Source organism: Pelobates fuscus, chromosome 8 (assembly GCF_036172605.1).
Source record: "Pelobates fuscus isolate aPelFus1 chromosome 8, aPelFus1.pri, whole genome shotgun sequence".
Classification (NCBI taxonomy): domain Eukaryota; kingdom Metazoa; phylum Chordata; class Amphibia; order Anura; family Pelobatidae; genus Pelobates; species Pelobates fuscus.
In genome coordinates, this window is record NC_086324.1 from 134,621,167 (window position 1) to 134,637,591 (window position 16,425).

Below are 16,425 nucleotides of genomic sequence, written 5' to 3' on the forward strand. Positions count from 1 at the left end.
TTGTAGTACAGTAAGCACACAGGAAATTAATGGCACAAATAAATATATATTTATTTTTAATAAATATACATTCTTAGACTACACATTTTCTTGTGAAATGTACAGACTTATTTTGCAGTTTTTACAGGCTCCTACTGAAATGTACAGAAGTATTGTGCAGTTTATTCAGGTGATCCATAGTATTTAAGGGCACGATCATCATTGTTCAAGGCCCGTTACTCATTTAAATAGCAGTGAATACCATTGGTAAAGGTGTCAATGCACTAAAATTGCTGCCAGTGGGGAAAGAACATTCCCAGCAACAAGTGTCTAATACCAACGTCTTGACTGCAATTTGCAGGAACTCATAATTACATGAGATATTTAATCATAAATAACATTTATTATATATATATGTAATTTTGTATATTAATATATTTTATCTATCAATATCTATAAATATGTTTTTGTATTTTGTACTGTAGAAACATATATATATTTATATTTATAAATTTAGGTAATTATATATACAGACTTGCACAAACATACTTGCACACACATGTATTAACAGGTACTCAACTCGTACGAGGACAAAACTGCATTTTATAATTATGTCGCATACTGTAGAATTAATGTTGTTTTTTATATATATATCTTATACTTGTTTTAGCACACTGACAAATTAGCACACATCTTTCAATATATTCTTCAAAGTGGAATGTGTAGTGGACTTGTGGGAGGTAGGGATATTCAAAAGCCTATCTAGAGCTGACCAATCATCTAGCTGCTATGTAAAATAAACTCAAAGCTTAATTTACAGGTTTTGCCAATATGAATTAGTATGCATCATTCGTGATCATTTCGTACGTAAACTTTTCTATATCATGATCTCCAGTAAGATCTCTGCAATCATCAAGTCTGTTAAGCTGACTGTTGAAGACAAAGGAAATTATCCCCCCATTTCTTTTGAAAACTGCACATTCTATTGCAAATATTTAACATTCAAGCAAGCTATGTACATCTTAGTAACATATTGTAAATGTTAAAAAATACTCTTTTGTATAAGACCACACTTAGTGTTGATCTGTAATTTTCCTTTAAGTCAATTCACAATGTGAAATTGAGTTACATTCACTGAAACACTGGCGTACATTATAAGACATTGAATGAATGTGTGAATGTGTGCGCAAGGCTGGCCATGATGGTAATAATATTAATCAGCATGTCCAACATCATCAAAACTAACTGATACGATGAACATGTAACAGATGAGTTGCATCTTCATGATTATATACCGAGGCACATAGGCTTATGCTGCTAAATAATTACAAGCAGCTCAAGTTGTTCCGAATGCCACGGTGGTTATTTTGCGTAACTGTTGTGACATCACTCATATTGGCTTTCACGTTGCTTCCAATGAGGCAGGGGACACTCTGTCACACTCAGCCCGAGACCTCAGGCTGTGCCACTGCTCAACCGCTGTCCGATGAGCACTCAGCATCCGTCGCCAATGGTTGGTTTCGGGGGAACCTGATGAATACTGACCAATCACTATTCTTCCAATAAAGTCATTGCTGCTTTTCATGTTGTGTCCATAAACTAGAAGAAAATTAAAAACAAACTGTATTATTGGGTCACCCTGGCCTCAGACCATTCTACATTTGCTTCCCACTTACACTTACCCCAATCATCAAAGCATTTTAACATTTTGTTGTCCTTTAAATCCAATCCATTAATTTTATGATCTAAGCAGTTATCAAGTGAATTCTATATTGTATACATATGGTTACATTTCTTGTTCCAAGTGGCCCTCGGGACACACATGCCTATCAGAAATAGATGTGAAGAGTTTCCTGTGGCCATAAATAATCTAAAGTATAACATTTAACTGAAGTTTCATTGGCACAACATCGAAATTATAAATATACACACTAGCTATATATTTTTAAAGCAGCTAATTAGACCAAACTGGGTCAATTGGGTTAATTTTATTAAACTAACATTCATTACATTTAAAGACAAATTAGAGACACATTCAAGATGAGATAAACTGAGATACACTGAAATGAAGACAAATTAAATTAGCCCATAATTATAAACAAATGGCTCCAGCAGTTAACACCAAAGACGTTAATAACTATCTTCAAGAATAAAGAGGTCCATTTATTGCAGTACAAGGAAGGCAGGACATTCCAAACACTATATAGGTTATTGTATAGGTTATGATGCCATAGTTCCTTCACTCAAAAACAAATCAGATAGGGGAGCTTCTGGCTGAATAAAAATTGTGCTACGTGTGGGACTATGCCACGGAAATGTCAAAAATTGAGATACCTTAACACGAAAACCTAAGGGAACAGTGAAGGGACAGGTACCAGTCCCAAGGGTGGCCAGGCTGGTGCCTAAGATATATAAATGAAATGTCGGCAAGCAGACAGAGAATAACGAAAACTGTTCTACTTCCAGCCTCTGCTTCATCATGATATTCTACGTAGGGTGAGAGCAGCTGAGCAACATCACAACCTTAACATCTTTAATATTATTTTCAAAGACAATGATATCCTTTCAGTACTGGCAACTGCCTGATCCTTGGATGGACATGCACATATATTATTCATATCGATGAGACTATTCTTACAGTTAACTATTATAAACACTCCTGATAAATAAAATACCAATTTGCTTACAAAGAGAAAATATCAACCCATTATTAGTCTCAAAGAAGACCTCCACTGGTGAAAAGTCAAAGACTGATATGCTGAGTCAATGTAAGAACAGCAAAGAATTGATTAGAGGTCCACTGCCATCTTAAATACCTAATGTGTTACTGTAATTAAAATCCAAGGTTCTGTAGGGATACTTTTTCAGATGGCGTGCAGGAAGATTTTATAAATGCCAGGATGTGTTCTATTTTGCTTCCAACCAAGCGCAAATTACTCATCACAGCATAGATACATTACCATACGTTAATAAATGGTGTTAGAATAAATCTGTAGGTATGTCACATGCATGTGGAGTGTTGGTAACAACTATGGTATTCGCATGCAGCCTGTTCAGTAGTACTTCCCTGTACTGAGCACTTTTACCATTTGACGGTTCCCTTCATATGTCAGTGCAAAGCACTGCAACACTGTAGCATGGAAAGTTGAGATCACATCAACAGTGCAATGTTATATTAGAGACAATATAATGCTACAAGCATTTGTTGCAGACTAAACCTCATGACAGGTGCATAGTCGCCATATTTTCAGGGGAGGGATCTATGAACCTGAACCCAGCCCACCCAATAAGACACCGACACTCATGGGTATGGGTCAAAAATGTCAACAGCTTTAATGATAATAAAATATAATAATATATAAAGGTCATTATCTGCCACACCCCCAACATTATATCATCTCTCCCATATTTAAATCAAGGCAATGACCCACAACATAACATAATTCACAATATATAACAACCATATAAACATAACATGGAAAGTGCCAGCATTCATCAATTTCACCTGGTAGGGGTTTACCCAGATACTCTTACACCACTGAGGTTCTGAGCCACCAACGGACTCAAAACTTACCAAAACATGTACGAACAGTTTACCCTTTTAACCAATCCACTAACTCCCCTTACTCCTATATTAACTAAGGCCCATTTTTGCCTTAATGTTCCTTACCCCACCCCACCGCTGTGAGCAAATGGGGAAAAAAGGCTACAAAAAGGGGAGGGAGGGACCAACTCTGCAAGGTAAGAAATTAGAATAAGGGATACAAAATGGCCGACTCTTTATATCAGGCTAACCCACCAATCCCACTATTGCTCCCGCCCCTAGCCCGCCTCCTAGCCCAGTCACATATAAGATCCAGCTGAATGGCAATGTGTACTGATCTCTTCAGTTCATAATACGTGACATAGGTGAATGGCCATAAGCATAAACCTGAGGAACAACGCCATATATCCCCGAAAAATAAAATGGATGATCTTCTGTGTAGTGTCTATTAATTAAATAGGCACACGTGTGAAAGACAACTGCAAAGACACATAGGAATGAAGGAAACGTAAGTGTAGCTCGAGTTCCATAAAGTATTTAGTCTTGCATGCCTTTCAAGGTTAAACTAAATAGTAAAACATACCACCATAGTGTCTCTATTTAGGGCCAAATCCCTTTGTCCCTCCTTTCTATTCTAATGCCGTTTCTTTCTAGGAGCTCCAAATTCTTGGTGTGTCTGAGAGTATAACAGAGCTCCACAGCAATAATATTCACAGTGATATGTGTTTAAACTATAATAAGTGTGTCTAGAACTCATTTAAGTCACCTACAATTTCACAGAACAGCTCCACCCCCGGCTCCACTCAGTTCAGGTAATAAATATTCTTCTTAAATATAACAACCCCTGCTTTTCTTCCCAATGTGCAGTGTTTGCCATTTTGCTCCAAAAATACTGCGTGTACTATCTACAATGCAAAGTTGACAACTAAACAACAACTCCCAGAAACCCTTGCTACGTCCATCAAGCACTTGGCTGAGTCACTGCCTGGTTTGATGAGAGCTTGTGGTAGAACAGTGATGGCTAACCTTGACACCATAAATTGTTTCTGGGCTACATTTCCCAAGATGTTCAACTAGCTTTTAGAGTCCTAAAGCTAGCTGAGCATCATGGGAAATGTAGTCCAGAAACAATTTATGGTGTCAAGGTTAGCCATCACTGTAGTAGAAGCTGGGCAGCCTGAGCATTTGCAAAAAATTCAATAAATTTACGTTTTTCATTTAATGTTTTTGTATTTTTTTAAAAAAATTTTTTTATTAAATTCTTTATTTTTGCACACGATAGGTAAGGCAAGAACAGTACAACTTGGAGGCTTGCGCAGAAGCCAATATACAAAAAATCAGTCTTGTAAACACAATAATTGACAGTAGCCGACATCACAAGCCTCTGTATGAATTCTATACAACTCGCCCCCCATCGAGGATTTTGTGTTCCTTTAAAATTCTAAGCTTAACACACGATAGGCATAGCAAGAGCAATACAACTGTGAGGCTTGCGCAGAAGCCAAAATGCAAAAGACCAGTTTCGTAAACACAAAATTTGACAGCAGCCTACTTGCCAAGCCTCGCTATAAATTCTTCTATAAATCACTTGCCTCCCACCTAGAATGTTTAAATTCTGTATTGTTGCTCACGATAGGTAAGGCAAGAAAAATACAACTGTGAGGCTTGCGCAGAAGCCAAAATACCCAAAAACAATTGTGTATACATAATAAATTACATCAGCCCCCATGACAAGCCGTATCTTTTTATTTTCTTTTTGTAATTCTAATGCATTATTTTTACAATGTATTTGAAAAAAAATGGTTAAATCTATTGTGGGGTTTCCCTTTAACTCACAATACAGTAACTGCATGATACCGTACACTGTACTTCATTCAAGTCCAAAAAGTAAAGTAAGGGAAACAAGCAGAACTTTGCTGCCCTCACCAGGATTACTGTTTAATATCTAATAAATGGATAGTATCTAGAAAGGTGTTACTATATAACTATATAACTATTATAAATACCAGAATTCAAAGTACATATTTCTTTAAAGATGTTGTTAAATATTTTACATTCCCGTAGTCATGTTATTTAGTTAAGCTGAATACAAAAACAGCATGAGGACCATGACTCAGTTTTACCTTATCGTGAACAAAATTTCTTGTTTAAGTTGTTCTGGTCAAAATGCTAACAATTGTAGAGATGAAATGTTATTTAACATTTGATAGAAGCTGTACAGCCTCCTCCAACTAGGCAACTTGCATCTCTGAATAGGGGAGGTTCTTTTACGCAGTAGCATGTGTGTCTCACAAGAGTCTCTGACATCTCCCAAGGCTCTAAGATAGGGGTAAGCAACCCTCTAGGATATACAAAAATAGTGACTTCCACTGTATTTCTCTTTCTGTGATTCTCTCAATTAAGGGTCTTTGTAGTCTATGCTTTTACAGTAGTTTTGACAGTGAGAATCCTGTCGACTTGAATAGCCACCCCATATTTGGTGTCTTTGAACAGTTTAATCATCCACCTCACAGAGACTGTTTAGTGTAGGATTGGGGGTAGATGTCAGATGCTTACAAAACTTGCTATGACAGCTCTGGGACAAAGTGGGCATCCCGGACTGATATCCATAACTTGTGAATCATATGGGTGATGATGGTATAGCAAAGCTGTTCCTTTAGTGAGCTTGCATTTCTATAACCCTTTCTTCAAGATTACATATCTGTCACCATGGGGGCACTTGGAATGAGAGGAGTAGGGTAGACATAACTACTTGAAACTCTATTTTCCTGTTACCATCATCTTCATAATTCCAGTCTTCAGCTCCTGGTGGCTTCACCAAAAGGGAGGTTACTACTGTACTCTATTATATTCTGAATATTTGTTTTCCTGGTTTGCTTATGATATATTTTGATCTCCCTGCCAGCTCGAGGATGACCCGTTGACAGACAAAGTTCCAGGCTACGACAGGGGCGCACTGGGTCCCTCTCTGAGCCAGTGCGCTAGGTAGATACCTAATAGGTAACCTGGCTCTGCCCAAATCACAAATAGGCTGAGCTATGTACCACTTAATCTCAGAAGCGATTGTTGCGTAAATTGAAATCCAAACTTTCAGGAGTGGTCGGTAGTAGTTTAATCCTCTTGACATTCAAATGCTACATTTGTGAGACTAATATACTCGTTTCTTTTATTTGACCAGATTTTGTAATCATTGTCCCCACATCTCCTCATAATTTTGGCATATATGTCCTCGTATCTGCAATTTTAATGGTAATTACATATAACTGTTCATACAATAGATGACACTGAAGAAAATGTCACATTGTATAATGTTTCCAGTATTAAAACAGGGAATCTGTATGCCAATTATGCCTTGTGTTAAACTCTGGCTTGTTGCGAATGATCTAATTCCTTTTGACATTACAAGGGTCTTTCGAACCCTGAAATGTTAAATGTTTTTTTTACCAGCACCATAATCCTATTCTCTAGTCTCTGGCAAGGCAATTACACACAGGAACATATAATTCAAGCATGGCTTAATGGCTCAGTGCAATACTTAAAAATCTTTGTGTAACAGAACTCACATCTGTGGAGGTTGACATAAAGTATCTGTATCTGTTTGGAGGCCATTTTGTCCCTTTGCATTATAAACTACTGAGAATGTTTGAAATTGAATTATAAATTGACTTAAGTTATCTATGAGGATCCATTAGTAAAATTATAATTTTTAAACCCAGCTATAAGCTGAAAAAAATATATATTTACTACACAAAGTCACCATGCATATAAGCCATTCATGGTTCTAAACCAAACGCCCATCCTGACTTTGTCTTTTATGTACGCTAACCTCATGCGCCACACCAATGTGGACGTTTTGATAAAGTGAGTGCTTACTTGGCAATGGAGTCAAAAATATGATTTTATTCTGTCTGACAAGGCATGGGCTGTCTCGTCTGGCCACACATATGTGGTGACAATGCCATCGGAGCATGGGAGGGTTGGAAACTTCTTGCCAGTGGGCAAAAAATAGACTTTTTTTCCACAGATTACTGATGGACCTCTGTGTGGATGGGTTTGGTACATGGAGACTGGTAGAATTACAAGATGTGATATCACTCGTCCCTGATCAGCCCTAGATAGATACTGCACTACTAAGATAGCGAGCCACCAACCCAAGTACAAAATCACATTTCTGCTCCTATTAAGATGGATTTTCTTCTTGCCCACCAATAAACATTTTTTACAGACAGTTAAATATTAATCTTGGCAGCCAAACTTGCTGTTAAATTGGAATAGCCATCTCTCTGATACTTTAATATTATACAAACACTGCAGAGTCAAACAGAATTTTATATCACGTCATAAAAAATTATATAATGAAAATATTTTACAACACTAAAATTATTTTTTCTTGTTTTAATGGATAATTACAGTTTAACAACTTTCTTCCCAACGATGTGTATGTTTGTTCTAAAGTTTATATTGCACTGCAAAATGATTCTGCAATGTCCTGTGTACTATACAGATGCACTGTATTGTACAGATGCTTGGAGACTACCAATTATCTGTATTGTTCAGATGTATTGTGTGAGCATTACACCCATAGACTATCATTAGTTTTATTTTCTGGTGGAGTTACATTCCCATAAATATCACACAGTTTCTTACAAATATCCCTGAGCGAGGTATTCGACCATTCTAATCTATCTGTTTTGTAAATAATTAATATATTTAGCAAAATGTGTGTCTCTGTTTCTCCTATTCTCGACCTTGTATGAAATATTGCAAGATCATGTGTCCTATATAATGAAAAAAAAGCATACCACAAATGAATGTAAGATAAAAAAAAAATATACAAAACTTTAATTGGAGACAAGAAGAAAAAATAGCATACCACGTTCACATACTTTAATGAACTAGTGGGAAGTTAGCATTAATTCAGTAGATCAAGTGGATGAAAGGAATTACACATAGCATCTATCGGAGATAGAAAATGTAAGTTTAAATGTGTTAAAAAATATATCTTAAAAACTACTGAAGCCATTAACACATAACCAATGGGAAATAATACAAAATGTGTGTCCTCTCTGTGTGTCTGCATTTTTTATCCACTACTTTTGATTGTTGCAGTAAATGTACCATAAATATAAAAAAAAAAAAAATCAAAAAGAGTGCTACTTAAAGCCTTATTTTGTAATGGAAAATGCGATCAAATTCATGTTTCAATTAAGAGTATTAGTTCTTCACTTAACGCTTTCTCTAGAAACAATCAGGTCCATGTACTAAACACATTACAAATAAAGGTAAACATTTTGTTATACTTGGAAGCCAGTTAAAAGATCCATGGTATATGTAGCTTGCCCGTTGAGCTTATCACAGTAAACCCTGCATATATATGGTCTTAAATAATACACTACAATAGGGGTCTCAAAGCGCCGGCCCATAGTTTCTAGACTCATAAGTATTCTAACGCAGCCTGCAGCCACCTGACCAGGCATGCCTATGTCCCAGAACGCAGTTGGCCAGAGCCGCTATAGGGTTGTGCATGAGGAGACTGGCCAGCTGGTTACAACAAAATTGCTCAACTTTGTGTATCTCTCTCTCTACCTAGCCTAGCTAAAGACAGATGTGGTAGACATGCAACAACTGGAGTCATGAGTGAGGAAGGCATTGAGCACAAGCCCTTTGTGTGTGTGCGTCTGTGGCCCCCATGGGAAAGGATAACTTGGCCTGTGGTCCCCTGGTATGGTTGACTATAAAAGCCCTATACCAGAGGGGCTGGCATTTTCGAACCCGGTGGTGGGAGCTTTGGAAGCCCCCTACCTCATTTAGCAATATTATTATCCTCCATCCCACCGCTTTGAGTGTAGGAAGTAATAGGGGCATTTGTTGGGAGGGTACTGAATTACACCTCCATGAAACCTTTGGTGGTGAGATCTGAAATTGTATTAATGGAGGTAAGCTATGACGGAGAGACAGAAAGGGTGTGCTTAATGAGTAGAGATATCACATACTCAGGAAACATATCAATAAGTATTTAAGAATGTGCATGTAAGAAAGTGGAGGTGAGATTGAGAAGCAGAATTCCGCAAAATAATTGTGTGTGTGTGGGGGGTGGGGGGGGGGTGGGGGTGGAGTTTATTGAAAAGCCTATTTAAAATATGCACGTACAAATGATAATGATTTTGGTCAAGAGCTGTAAAATGCAAATATCTGTTCCTGGCATGTCCCTTTGTAGTGAAAGGGTTAAACACAAATGGAAGTTCTGATTAGGAAACCTGGATTGTAACATGCTTATCCTTTTCAGCATGTTTTATGGCATTTAGTCCAAGGTTTTATATTTTTAGGATACCTCCCCTATCTGTAGGAGATATTTATAAAATGGCAGCTGTTAAAGAGGAGCTGTTTTTGGAATAAACACTCAAGGTTATCAGTAAGGATAAAAGATAAGTGTATCAGCCAAGAAAAACAGATTTTCACTGTAACAGAGAAATACTGGGTTGCTACATTAACAAGAGCCCGTAAGTCCCTTTAAATTGGGTGTTCTGTCATCAGGCTGCTAACCTTGTAATGTGTGCATGAACTAAAGGCTAAAAATAGCCCTGAGCGCTAGCTGTGTTTTTTTATCACTCTGATCCACTTATGACTCTTTCTACTTTACCAGTAAAAACTGTGGTGGGAGCCGATGATAAATAAACAGTTATGGATACAAGTAGAACAGGGCTCAAGGGTTCCCTGCAGGGAGCTGTGTATGTGTCTGAGTTTAATTATGCTAAAAGAATAAGTGTGGACAGTGGTGAAAATAAATCGAATAATGTGTGCCTGAGTGTATTGCTTTCTTAAAGGAAAATGGCATTAAAAAAATCATACATGTATGGAATATATTGTAATACGGAAGGACACACCTAAATAATTGGGGTACTGCTGAAATGCCAAGAGGTAACCGTATACACAGCGGAAATAGGACCACATTTATATAAGATAAGATGAAAATTAAAAGTTGCATAAAATAAATATTTAAGATGCTAAATGCTCACTGTTCAATTAATATGGCTCCACCTGTATTATGTTAGGCAAGGGGCAAAGGAGGAGGATTAAATCCTGGGTTATATCGACCCCAGTAAGTATTTATTTATTTCAATGTTTTGTAACAGCTGTCTAGCAAACGCTGGCCGATTGCCATATACTTAACCCTCACGCTGCCGAGGGTTTTGTTTCACCAATCCAGGCCCGTATTTTAAAATTCAGATCAGCATTTCAAACATTCAGTCAGGCTGATATCTAGACCCAAGTCAATAACACTGGGAGCCTTTTTTGCCAAATCCACACATTGTTAAAAATTGTGAACAATGCCTTGATTTGTTAGTCCCCATACGCAAAAGGAATGGCTATGCACCATTTCGACAGAGGGAATTCAGACTTCAATGAATAAAACGCTGATCAGTTAAATTAAAACCAATGTGGTCTAACAGAGAAATCAATCAAACAAAAAATATAACAACATTTAATTTCTACATGTTATAAAAATCTAACTTCATAATGGGGCTGTGTTGCACACATAGCTAGTTGACACATACTAGAGGCTAACCGTCCAACCAGGAGTCTGCCCAGAGCCGAATAGCCTGTGCCTTCCGCAAGGGTTCTTGCATAGCTATGGGGCTGTTCAATGGTGCACTGGCACTGCAGTTTTAAAAGATTTGTTCTGATGTCCCCAATAAGTTTCCCACAAGAAGGACAACCTGAGAGTATGGGTTCAAAATTAAAAACTGTCTCCCACTAGATCCGGCATACATACATAGGAGGTATGTATTTTATGGGAATTTGTCTATAAATATAAATCAGAGGTTTGCAGTGGTTTGGGGATTTTCTTAAATAGTTTCATATGATTACAGAGAGCTACTTCGCAAACTCAAAGAGAAAAGGTTTATAAGACCTAATATTATTCTTATTTCTTAGGGAGGACATTATGAAACTGAAAGAGTTCCTGAAATCGGGTAAAGAGGTAAAGGCAACAAAAGGACTTAGTTAACTGAAATTGCTTAACAAATGGTTACCAAAAAGTGTCAGAGGGAGTATTAGTCTTATACAAATATACAAAACTGCTGCAAGAGCTAAAATGACAAAATTTAACAATTGCCCCTTTTCTCCTAGAAAACGCGTTGACTCAGATGCAGATTTAGATGTGAAAGCTCTCAGCATGCCATGCATGGCCACTAAAGAAAAGGGGTGTTTAAATAGAAAATAGTATCCCTTTAAATATCGGATTCAACAACAAAGTCGCAGGTAGCTGTTAAATATTTAATCAGAGTTTCTAAAAGCTAACAGCAAGGGCCAGAACATATTTCTAACTCTGAAAAAAGCACTGCATTAAAGCAAAAGGAATGGAACACAACGCTTTAATCGCTGTTGGGTTGTACACAATAAAATCCTTATAAATAAAGAGCTGAATTTTCACTACTGCCACCCCATGCTGACGAGAGAGGCACTGGGTACTTCACTCACAGCTATAATCTTCTATTTCCGAGAATCCTTTATGGGCTTCTGGCTGGTGAGTGGTTTCAATTGTGAGCTTCAACAGCATTAAAGAACATTCGGCTTTCAACAAATATATTTTTGATCTTTTGAAGAAAACAAAATCAGGATGGGGGAACAAAATCTGGATTTAACAAGTGAAAGAAAATAATGATCAGGATACGTCTCAAAAGGCTAGGATAAAACCAGAAAAGAAAGATGAACCACACAATACAAAAGCTTCTTTGGTGTGTTTGGTCTTTAACAGACACAACATTAAGTTGATTGTAGGTAGCTAGTGATATCAATTACTGGTCAAAGAAACCTATTTCTAATTTAAACGTATATGCCACACTGCCAAATAGAAGCCATGGATTTGGGTCAAATTCTGCTCTTATTTCCAAGGTCAAAATCTTGGCGATTGGTGCAAAAATATGTGATCACATACAACAAATAGTCACTCCTTTGGTTTGCTGAAATCTAAATTTTTGAAAACAGTTAAGGTGTTATATTACTAATAGAATTTTGAATATAGAAAATAATCCAGGCACTCCAGCGAATTCCAAAGCAAAGGCAATTTTATGAGGACCAGGAACCAAAAAGCAAAGTTTCGACCCCTTAGGGCCTTTGTCAAGCTTGACCGGGGTCCAAGCATTTAGGGCCACCCAATGGGCCCTATTATCTTCAGGGGCTCGGTCAGCGCTGTAAAAGCGCGACCGGGCCCCTTTAAAAAGAAAATGCAGCCGGAAAGCCGGAAAGTGCTGCTGGGAGGGAGTGACGTCCCGTCACTTCCTCCCTGTTTACTCCGCGCGGGGGAAGGAGGAGAGAAAGGCCGTGAGGAGAGGCAGCCGACTCACATCATCCCCAGCCACCCTCCTGCGACGAAATGGTAAGTAAGAGAGGAGGGTGGCTGAAAATGAGGTGTGTGTATGTATGCCAGTGTATGTATGTGTGTATGCCAGTGTATGTATGCCAGTGTATGTATGTATGTGTATGCCAGTGTATGTATGTGTGTATGCCAGTGTATGTATGTATGTATGTATGTATGTATGCCAGTGTATGTATGCCAGTGTATGTATGTATGTATGCCAGTGGATGTATGCCAGTGTATGTATGTATGTATGCCAGTGTAGGTATATGTGTATGCCAGTGTATGTATGCCAGTGTATGTATGTGTGTATGCCAGTGTATGCCAGTGTATGTATGCCAGTGTATGTATGTATGTATGTATGCCAGTGTATGTATGTATGTATGTATGCCAGTGTATGTATGTATGTATGCCAGTGTATGTGTGTATGCCAGTGTATGTATGCCTGTGTATGTATGTATGCCAGTGTATGTATGCCAGTGTGTATGCCAGTGTGTGTATGCCAGTGTGTGTGTATGTATGCCAGTGTCTGTGTGTATGTATGCCAGTGTGTGTGTATGTATGCCACTGTGTGTGTGTGTATGTATGCCACAGTGTGTGTGTATGTATGCCACAGTGTGTATGTATGCCAGTGTGTGTGTATGTATGTATGTATATATCAGTATGCAGTATGTGTATGTATATGTATGTTTGTCAGTATGTATGTCTGCATGTATATGTGTGTGTGTGTGTGTCAGTATCTCCCTATGCATGTGTGTATGTCTGTTTCAGTATTTGTATATGTGTGTGTGCATTCCTGTGGGCGGGATTTGGAGGCGGGCTCTGTGGGCGTGCTCGAAGGGGGGCCCAGACCTTGAGCTGTGTTAGGGGCCCCAAAATTTCTGATGGCGGCCCTGGCTGCAGAATACATCTCTAACATGTGGCCTCCAAAGGTTGTTTTGGAGTGTGGGAGAGGTGAGGTGGGTTGCCATTTATAGTCCTTTTACAGTGATGTAAAGGGACATAATTGGGAGCAGGCAGGTATATTAATTTCCCTGCAGGGTGATAAAAACTGGTTTTGCACTGCAGCCGACAGACGTTTAAAAGATCTTGGTGGATGCATCACATCTGCAGTGACCAGGTGGGAAACACACAATTGCATAATGAAATATCTTCCTCTATCTGCAGACCTGGGTACAGATCCTACAGAGTTGCGAAATTTGTAGTTTTAAATGCATCATGCACAAGTCACATATATTAAACAAAAATACATGGCAGCTGGTTGTAAAACACTTCTAATCTAATAGCTAAATGGAATCAACGGCTTCATTTTGTCTTGGAGCTGTTGAGTCGCATACATGCGCATAGTGTTGAATATTAATAAGCTCTTAATTACAGGATGTGTATTAAAAACACTTCAAACATGAAAGGGCAACTCTGAAACTGCTGCTCACTGGCACTTTAACAATGACATATTTGCAAACACATTAATATGCTGGATAAGGTTTTCTTCACACTGCTTGCGACTAAGACGTAAGTAACAGCTACGAAATGTCTATTAGAGTGTACTTGACCCCCCCCATTCCTAATGGATTATTTAACTATAAATATGCAAATACAAGAACAAAATTAAAAATCGAAAAATAAAAACTCACTTTTGAAGTTTCACCATGTTGCGGTCACCGGCCCGCCGAGCCTCACGGCCGTGCCCGACCGGCACGACCGTACCGACTACACGAGCTTACCTGCTCGTCGGCGAGCCAGGAACCGCGCACTCACTTCTTCCGGGCATCACACCCGAATCCAATATGGCGCCGATCACGTGGTCGCGTCTATGGATAGCCCCGCCCCCGAGAGTTATACCAACGTGTGCGTGACGTCACGACGTCAACGCACACGCACGTTTTGGGGTCAGAGGTCGCCCTCTGACCAATCATAGCCTAGAGAGGGGTATTTAAACCCCTAGCTTTTCCCAGAACTTTGCCATGTCGTGGTTTCAGTTTCCTGGTTTCCTGAGAGTGTTATTTCCGTGATTCTGATTTCCTGGTATCCTGATCCTTGGCGTTTCCCTGGTTATTCTGATCTCTGGTTTCCCTGACTTGGCTTGTTTTATCGGTATTGAGTATTTTCTGGCTTCCTTGACCTCGGCTTTCCCTTTGACCATTCTCTGTCTCTAGCGTATTAGTCCGGCCATTCTAAGGTCCGGTTTACGCTCTATCCTGTTATTTTCCTTTTCTTATCTATGTATATGTTTACATAGTTTCTGCGTGCTGGACCACATAGTTAGCCGTGACATTACGACATGGCCATGGATCCTGCAGAACTATGCAAACATATGATCGCCTGTGAAAATAGGGTGGAGGATATGGACCACAGGTTAGACCAATTTGCCCAGGCATTTCAGACCTTGCTCCAGAGGACTGCCTATTTAGAGGTCCCTCCTGTACCACCTGTGATTCCGCCACCTGTAGTGATTCCCGTACCACATAAACCACCGTCCATAACAATGTCATCTCCCCCTCGTTATGGAGGTGATTCTAAAGAATTCAGAGGTTTTTTAAACCAAATTGAATACCACTTTGAGGCCTCCCCAGGTTCATTCCCAACAGATAGATCAAAAATAGGCTATCTGATGAACCAATTAACTGGAAAAGCCTTAACCTGGGCTAACCCCTTATGGGAAAGTGGTGACGCAGTAGCCCGTGATTACAGTGCCTTTCTCACAGCTTTTAAGGCAACGTTTGAACCGAAAGGCAGGGAGAAGAACGCTGCCAAAGTCCTTATGAGAATAAAGCAAGGCAGTCGTTCTGTAGCCGATTATGCCATAGAGTTCAGGACATTGGCGTCTGAGGTTGATTGGACTAATAGTGGTCTGGTGGCTGCTTTCTCTGAAGGTCTAGCTGAGAGTATACAAGATGAGACCGCAGCTAGAGACCTTCCGGTTAATCTTAATGAGTTTATTGCCTACATGATAGACATTGATAACCGGCTCAGAGAGAGAGAGAAAAACAAACAACGTAACAGACGTTATAATTTGTCCATAGCCCCTCGTTTCTCTAACCCAGTGGTGAGTAGCCAAGCGCCTCTTTCAGAACCTGAACCCATGCAATTGGGTAGCGCTAAACTCACTGAGGCAGAGAGACAACACAGACGTAACGAGGGGTTATGTATGTATTGTGGCAAGAAGGGACATCTAAGATCGTCATGCCCGGTTCGGCCGGAAAACTTGCACACCTAAGGCACGTACGGGGACCGACCTTAGGTGTGATGTATATGTCCCCTAAATTGACTAAGAACCGTTTCCTTGTCAAAGTTACCTTGTCTTTTAAGAAGACTACTATCCAGTGTGAGGCTATGATTGACTCTGGGGCAGCGGAGAATTTCCTAGACAAAGAGTTCTCTGCTAAACATCTCCTGCCCTTAAGACAAAAAGAGAAACCTATAGCAGTCGAGGCCATTGATGGAAGGCCTCTTTCCCAGCCTTTCATCACACACGAAACTCTGCCAATCACTGTCTCAGTGGGTATTCTCCACTCTGAAGAAATGACCTTTCAAATCATATCTT

The 16,425-nt window shown here is 39.2% G+C and overlaps 1 protein-coding gene across 3 annotated transcripts in view; it reads right to left on the reverse strand.

Moving 5' to 3' along the window:
• Positions 1 to 501: 501 nt before the first annotated feature.
• The window catches only part of SYT17 (synaptotagmin 17), a 128,022-nt gene continuing 112,098 nt past the window's right edge, over positions 502 to 16,425 (reverse strand). For all 3 annotated transcript variants that reach the window (XM_063428855.1, XM_063428854.1, XM_063428856.1), the window contains one exon: positions 502 to 1,578. In XM_063428855.1, the coding sequence (XP_063284925.1) occupies positions 1,382 to 1,578 (197 nt within the window). In that variant the 3' untranslated portion in view covers positions 502 to 1,381. The remainder of the gene's footprint in view (positions 1,579 to 16,425) is intronic.